Raw genomic sequence first — 7,876 nt, forward strand, 5'->3', positions numbered from 1 at the left:
CCTCCGCCCTCCTCTGTAGCTCCGTCTCCACCTGGTCCAGAACCCCCTCCAGCTCCTCCAAAAGCTTCTTCAGGTACTTCATGTTGTCGTGGTCAAACAGCTTGGACTGGACGAGGAAAGGGTTTTCAGTTCTCCTTCGTTAGTTAATGAGTGATCGTCGTTGGCCTGATTTAATGTAAAACGAATGAGCTAATGCCGTGCTCATTCTTAAACAAGAATGTAGAAGAATATTTAAAAAGATACAGCATGACAACTATAAATATTTTTTTTCCTTCATGAATTTCTGAAGAATTTCTCATAAAGACATACGTTTTTATGGGAAGCAAATTCTGAACCTAAAACAGTATTTTATAGTCAAAAGTTGAATATGAGTATATATTAAATAGGGTTGCACTGAGAAGATAACAACGGGGGGGGGGTAAGGGTTAGGGTAGTTACTTTTAAGCGTCTCTGCTTTGCGATGTAAGCGTCCTTCAGCTCTGGGTTCTCCAGCGCCAGCTGCTTCAGCTTGGATTCTGTGTTCCCTATCTGTGCTGTCACACACACACGCACGCACACGCACACACACACGCACACACACACACACACACACACACACAGACAAGCACACGCGTACACACAACCACACACAGAAAACATGACTGATTGCGGCATTAATATGTGTACTGTGTGTGTGTGTACGTGTACTGTGCGTTTGTGCACGGGTGTGTGCGCCATAGCTCCGCGGCGGGGTGCGCCTCACCTCGGATGCGCGTGGTGGCGTAGGTGGGGATGTGGGAGTCCACGGTGATCTCGGGGTGCAGGATGCACCCGTGGGTGTAGGCGTCCATCTGCAGGGAGTCCAGCAGCTCGCGGTAGTGCTGCACCCGGCGGTAGTAGGTGCTGCCCTCCTCGGGGACCAGCCTGGGGCAGTCTGCTGGGCCGAGGGAGAGGGACCGGTCAGGGCAGGGGGGGTTGTAAATGATTGTAAATGAGGGCAAACCTCAATGCCCTACGAGCGTGAATAAAGCTTTGAAATGGAAACAATCGTTTTGTTGTTCTGTATTGTGTGATTTAATTCGCATGGAACAATTGTGTTGAGGCCTGATTCTGTTTGCGTCACGGGGGGGGTGTGGCCAAAGACGCGGGCACTGATTGGGTCTCCCACCTGACTCCGCCCCCACTGACTGCCTACCTGAGCAGGTGATCAGGGTAGGGTTTGTTTTGGGAAAGAGCTGGCGGAAGCAGGAGGGATACCGTTTTTTGACCGTCAATTCATCAATTCGTTAATCATGAATAGTTCAACTTTACTGTGAACGTTGCCGTGGGCATCACGGATAATGTATAACTTGTTTTCCGTAAATGAATAAACTTGACAGCTATTTAAAAGTCATGAGTGCGTCAGAAGATCTCCTGCTCTGGTCTCTGAGATCAGCAGGTAAATGCCTGGACGAATCACAACGTCTTCACTGATCAGGGGACTCAGTGGAGGAACGTTTAGATCCTGTGGTCCTATTGGTCCTCTTCGATGCTTGTCATGCTTACCCCTCACTGTTCTCCGTCCTGATTGGACACTCAGCCCTCTGAGCATGCTAACAAAGTGCAACATGGGACGAAGGATTCTATTAGAAAACGACAACAAAAACAACAAACAAAATCATAGATGTGTGAAGTAACATGAATGAAAACAACATTGGAATGACTGCATGGAGACAAGCTGACACAGAATTTGGTAAGACAAAAACAGCAACCAAGTTTTGCAAAGTAAAATAATTTTGTCAAAATTAATAAATTGAGGAGGAAGGCGTGTGAGTAGATAGCAGATAACAGTGGTCTCTGATCCAGATGTACACATCTTGTGTTCCTTTATAGGACCACTGTTGGCTGCGTAGTGGTTCATTAGATGACAACAAAAGCTATATTTCAAGAGATTGTTGGTGAGATCACAACAATGTGTGTGTGTGTGTGTGTGTTTGTGTGTGTGGGTGTGTGTGTGTGTGTTCCACTTATGTGTGTGGGTGTGAGTGTGTGTGTGTTCCATGTGTGCATGTGTGTATGTGTGTGTTCCATGTGTGTATGGTGTGTGTATGAGTGAGTGTGTGTGTGTGGTTGTTTGTATGTGTGTGTGTGGTTGTTTGTATGTGTGTGTGTGTGTTCCTTCTCACCGTCGTCCTTGAAGTTGTGCTCCAGGTAGTCCATGATCTGCGTGGGGTCGCAGATGACCTCCTCCCCGTGCGCCAGGACTGGCACCTCCCCGGCCGGGTTCAGGCGCATGAACCACGGCTCGTTGTGCTCGCTGAGCGGCAGACTCACGTCGTACTCCTCACAGAGCAGGCCCTTCTCCGCTATGGCCAAACGCACCTGCCACACACAGCGGCACCACAGGGCTCACCGCGGTATAGGGGACAATAACAGCAGGGTGGACCTCTACGTCCTTATGTCACACCTTGGAGATGGGAAGAGGAGGTCGCTCTCGAAGAAATACGGGAGCTGACAATGTTGCTCGTCCAGATCTAGCGTTGGATAAAGCCTCTGCTCAATGGCTAAATAGTTAGTACGGAAATTAATCGACTTTCTTTTTAATATCATTGCGCTGTTCTTGTTTTCTTTACAACATAGGCCTACCTGCACCCTTCTATCTCTTAATGAAATATTTACATAAAAGTAAACAATGTGTTTATTCCGATAAAACCTTGCATTAAAAAAATAGACGCTGGCATGAGATTGAACGGGTTGGATTCAATTATGTAAAATAACAGATAATCTAATCTGGGACACGCACCTAATTTAAAGAAAGGAGAGGATGATGCTCTCGTCTGAGAGCCCTGTACCCTTGAGGTCGGGGAGCTGTCCAGGGCCGCTGCGTGCTGACGCGGTACCCTACCTTCTGGGAGTTGAATGACTGCGTCCAGTGGTACAGCGTCAACTTGGGCTTCGGTTTTCTGCTTTCTGTGCATTCCTCGATCTCTTGGCATGCTTCCTCAAACGCATTCTTCTTTATAAGAATGCATTTCTCATCTTGGGAATCAGAGTTATTCTCAGACGCCATCTTATCTGTCTCGTATGTGACCTAGGATGGAGCAGTCTGCGCTGTGGACAGTGGTGCCTTCAGCACCCCCTGGTGTCACGGAGTAATTGGACACTGAATGAATGAAATATCTTGACTTTTCTTATCTTTACCTTTCTCTTTATTTTTTTTTGATGTGTTAAAAAACTAAAAGATATATAAAAATATGTATCTTTTTAATTAGCATTATATTCAAACGTTGTTTTTTAAGTGCTTCATTTGAATCATTGCCTGCCTTTTGAAATGTGATTTGTTAAAACGGCCAGCAGAGGTCCCTGTTATACAATCATATTTTATTTTTGGAGTTGCGCAATTACTTTCCAACGTAATCAACAAAACACATTTAAATAGGCCACCGGGAAATAATAGTAATCATTATTTATTAATTTTGTCTAGGCCTTTTTGGTAAACATAACGAGGGGTTGTTGGAGAATGTTGCTTTGCAAGTTGATTCCGGCTGCTTCAATACCAGAAGCCATTAAGCAATTACCAGGCTGCCCCATAAAGCAGCAAACCACACTGATAAACACATGCGGCGGCTGGTCCTGACTGCTGATAGACGTTGAAATCAAGACAGCCAAGTCACTCCAGCGCTGTGATTTATTTTGCGAATCTCGTTCCCTTGCAAATAAATAAAATACGTGAGGGGGGGGGGGGTCTGAATTTAGCACCTAATGAAGTGAGGCGGGAGGAGTGGGAGGGCCACTACAGCGTGACGCTGCAGAGCGGCCGGGTCTTTCTCTGGCTGCAGCGCCTCGACGCTTCTCTCTCTCCCTCTGTGATCAGTGGGTGAGAGGGGGGAGAAGGACAACACACAGACGGCGAATGCAGCGTGCACCTCCGGTAAACGACGCCCTCCATTCATGCATCCACGCATCCACACGCTCACCATCACTCACGCCTTTCCTAATTATTGTATCACAACACGTCAATCTGGAACCGCCCGAATAAGACACACTGAAATCCTGATCGTTGTTTTTTTTTGTTGGTTTGTGTTTTGCTTTTACTTCTGTGCACAAATAGAGTCACCGTCTTGCCGGGTCATCCGCTCTGTCGCCAGCAGCATCGATCCTGGATCCCTTCGGTCGGGGGGGTTCAAAGCCGAGTCCCCATCGCATCGCTATCTGCTTTGGTTCCCTTCCTCTCCTCCTGAATGACGGGCGGAAGGTTTGACTTCGACGATGGTGGCACTTACTGCGGGGGCTGGGAGGACGGGAAAGCCCACGGACACGGCATCTGCACCGGACCCAAGGGCCAGGGCGAGTACGCCGGGTCCTGGTCGCACGGCTTCGAGATAGTGGGGGTGTACACCTGGCCCAGCGGCAACACCTACCAGGGCTACTGGTCCCAGGGGAAGAGGCACGGGCTCGGCGTGGAGAATAAGGGGAAGTGGACCTACCGTGGGGAGTGGAGTCACGGGTTTAAGGGTCGCTACGGGGTGCGACAGAGCCACAACACACCTGCCCGCTACGACGGCACTTGGAGTAACGGGCTCCAGGACGGCTACGGCATCGAGACCTATGGGGATGGGGGTAAGACGCGCTGGTCCCGTTGGGAGAAGCGCCACCACGGTCTCAACGTGCACTACTAACCGTGTATCTGCTCTGTTTGTGTACGTGTGTGTGTGTGTGTGTGTGTGTGTGTGTGTGTGTGTGTGTGTGTGTGTGTGTGTGTGTGTGTGCGTGTGTGTGTGTGTGCGTGCGTCTGTGTGTGTGTGTGTGTGTGTGTACAGATACTACCACTGAATTTGAGTACAATACAACATAATTACTATAGGCTTCAGTCAATAAATGTTTAAGTGGAACAGCTATTATGCAATAAGTACCAGTGTCTGGGATTATTTTTTCTATCACCAAAATATCCGTCCCCTGTTGCAGTTGACTGTAACTTTTATTTAGTGGTGATAGTGTGTCCCATTAGGCCGCCACTGCTGGCCTTGTGTTTCTGCTTCAGAGCGAAGCGAGGGACTTTCTCGGTATGGCAACACGCCACTGCGAGAGCTTTCATATCTCTCTCTAAACCCAAAAGCAAAGCACAGTGGGAAACCCAAAACAGGGCCTGTGTCCACTCCTGTCCCTCCAGCTCAGAGGTGGTCCTCCGTCTGTCGGGCTCACTGAGCCAAGCCACGCTGCCAGCCAGTGTGGCCTTGGAACAGCGCTCCTTGTTGACCTTTTATCTGTGTTACCAAGGGGACTGAGTGCTCACCGCTTCCACCGGCTTCTGGGGGATGTCACAGAGACAGATTCACAATACCCCGGTAAATAACAGGAGGGTTTTCAAACCAGACAGTAAGAGGCTGTGTCTGTGATAGAACATCATGTTGAACAGAAAAAAATGCAATGTTTGCATTTAAATTAGGTATATGCGTGAGATCCGACACGGTTATTAGGACGTGATATGTTGTCCTATCTATTTTATCGAGTATATCGGGGTATACAGTAGTAAACAAGCTATCCTGGTATGACCGGCTGAATCTGCGTTGTGTATTTTTCTTAAGTAGAGACGTGACCCAGGATCTCAGTCCGGACTCGGGAAATCCGACGTCCATTTATTGTTTGCCGCTGAAGATAAATAGTAGCCTGGTAGTATTCTGGTAGTAGCCTGGTAGTATTCTGGTAGTAGTCTCGGCTGATGGTAAGCTGATAGCAGGCTGACAGTAGGCTCCCACCAGTCTACAGTTAGCGGTACTCTACAGTTAGCGGTACTCCGGATGCTGTGTCTGAGTGGGACCAGCTGAGAGCAACATCTGGATGAGGGACCCCTGTTGTAGGGCCTGACCCGGACCACCTGACCTGCACCCTGGGTCACTGAGCCAGGCGCAGCTGGACTCCCCATCGCCTCGCGTTGAGCACCGTCCGTTCATTCATCAAACTATCTACCCATGCATCAGTGCATCCATCAGTCCATCCGCCCATCGACCGTTTGACCATCCGTCCATCTATGCATCCATGTATCTAACATCCATCCCAAAGCCCTGACAGAACAGGGGGTCATTGATCCGGGGCCCTCACCTCTCTCTCATTCCTCAGGGCCGGGTGTCTGAATTCACTGTCAGGCGCTTGGAATCAAAGCGGTGGCGAAGTGACTTGAAACAAAAAGTAAATAGTTGATATGCATTCCAACCCATGAGCCATTTGGTTTCCTCACTGGTTCCAATGCTGCTTTACTGCAGATGGAACAGAAGTGGATCATATAGAACCTCTCCCTCCTCAGACGTCTGATCTATTATAAAGGTTCACGTTCTGCTCGGAGGCCATTGCCCATCGATTAAGAATGCATGAATATCTGATTGTAAGACGCTGACGTATGTATGGCATTAATATATATACAAGCACAGACTAACAGCCCGGGCAGCAATAGCATCCAAACGGGACTCATCACATGTTCCTCTTATCATGTGACTCACGCGAGTCCCCCCATGGTCAGCCCGGCGGCGTCAGGGCCCGGCGACGTCGGGGCCCCCCCCACCATGGGCGGTGAAAGTAGTCCCTGAACTCGTATGGCTCTCGTATGGCTCCTTAATTAGATCTCTGTGATTAGGTTACTTAAAGGGTCAGGGCCCCTGCTACTGAGAGAGGGAGAGAGAGAGGGAAAGAGAGAGAGAGGGGGAGAGAGAGGGAGAGAGAGAGACAGAGAGAGAGAGAGAGGGAGGGAGGGAGAGAGAGAGAGAGAAGGAGAGAGAGAGAGACAGAGAGAGAGAGAGAGAGAGGGAGGGAGAGAGAGAGAGAAGGAGAGAGAGAGAGGGAGGGAGAGGAAGGAGAGAGGGAGAGAGAGAGAGAGAGAGGGAGAGAGAAGCAGAGAGGGAGAGAAGAGAGACAGAGAGAAAGAGATAAAGAGAGAGTAAAAGAGAGAATGAGAAAGTGAGAGAGAGGGAGAGATACCGTTTCATGAGAACTTTGCACCTCCTCACCAATGCTCTGTCCAGCTCCAGCCCATAGATTTGCATTAATAGATTAATAAATGCACCATCTGCATATTTCAACCTTCCCTAAATAATACATCACACCCATGAAAGAGGTTGTTGACAACCAGTTTATGCTTTAATAGCATTTCGTTTTAGAGTTTGCAAATCATATACATTAGTAATGAGTTGTGGAATATTTTCAATGTGGTTGTGTCGCTATTTTCTGGATTGGGGAGGAAGGGTGAGTTAGTGTTAAGTTAAATTTAATTTCACCTACCTCCACATTTTTATTGAGTGCCCAGGTTTCCCGTGTGTGATTGAATCAATAAAGATTCAAGATTAGCAATCAGGATTAAATCATTCAAACGGATCTGTCTATGCTGAAAAATGTCCAATGTTTTTTCCCGTCGTTGACAAATCATTCCCAGATTAAGTGAGCAGTCGATGGAGCAGGGGAACACTATTGACTCTTCACTATCCAATAGGCAAGACTTCTGCTCGCTCTATATTTAGCTTGCAAGGGAATTTATTTTTCACTCTGTCCCTGACTAAGGCCTTTTAAATGCAGCATGGACTCCCGGACATCATAAATCAAAAACAAAACATTATTATAATACTAGGCTGCAATGCCTCTAAATCCATATTAAATTGCAGCATAGAGTAAGTATTTTGTGACCTTTTCAAAAACAGTGTGTATGTGTGTGTGTGTGTGTTTGTGTGTGTGTGTGTGTGCGTCTGTGTGTGCGTGTGTGTGTGTGTGTGTGTAAACCCTGACCCTCTTGTTTTTATGTCACGTGACAGTAAAATAACAATATTCATATATTTTTTATAATGTTTTGGATGGATCGTTTCGGATGTATTCCTCCACTGACATCGTCTTGACAAATCAGTTCTGTGTTCATCACTTACCTGTGGAGCTGACCGCC

The 7,876-nt window shown here is 47.8% G+C and overlaps 2 protein-coding genes across 2 annotated transcripts; one reads left to right on the top strand and one right to left on the bottom strand.

Moving 5' to 3' along the window:
* Nucleotides 1–4: 4 nt before the first annotated feature.
* LOC307091690 (ganglioside-induced differentiation-associated protein 1-like) lies at nt 5–3,028 on the bottom strand (the record flags this gene model as incomplete). The annotated part of the gene is made up of 5 exons (XM_079759340.1): nt 5–106; nt 439–533; nt 743–916; nt 2,145–2,340; nt 2,864–3,028. Coding segments are annotated over 5 exons (732 nt in total), but the record flags the coding sequence as incomplete, so codon positions are not given.
* An 801-nt stretch (nt 3,029–3,829) lies between these two features.
* Nucleotides 3,830–4,637, top strand: LOC307091689 (junctophilin-1-like; the record flags this gene model as incomplete). The annotated part of the gene is made up of 2 exons (XM_079759339.1): nt 3,830–3,889; nt 4,070–4,637. The coding sequence occupies exon 2, from the start codon at nt 4,200–4,202 to the stop codon at nt 4,635–4,637; it is 438 nt and encodes a 145-aa protein (XP_079615465.1). The 5' UTR covers nt 3,830–3,889; nt 4,070–4,199.
* Nucleotides 4,638–7,876: the final 3,239 nt, after the last annotated feature.

This window comes from Pollachius pollachius (assembly GCF_949987615.1).
Source record: "Pollachius pollachius genome assembly, contig: scaffold_611, whole genome shotgun sequence".
NCBI classification, from domain to species: domain Eukaryota; kingdom Metazoa; phylum Chordata; class Actinopteri; order Gadiformes; family Gadidae; genus Pollachius; species Pollachius pollachius.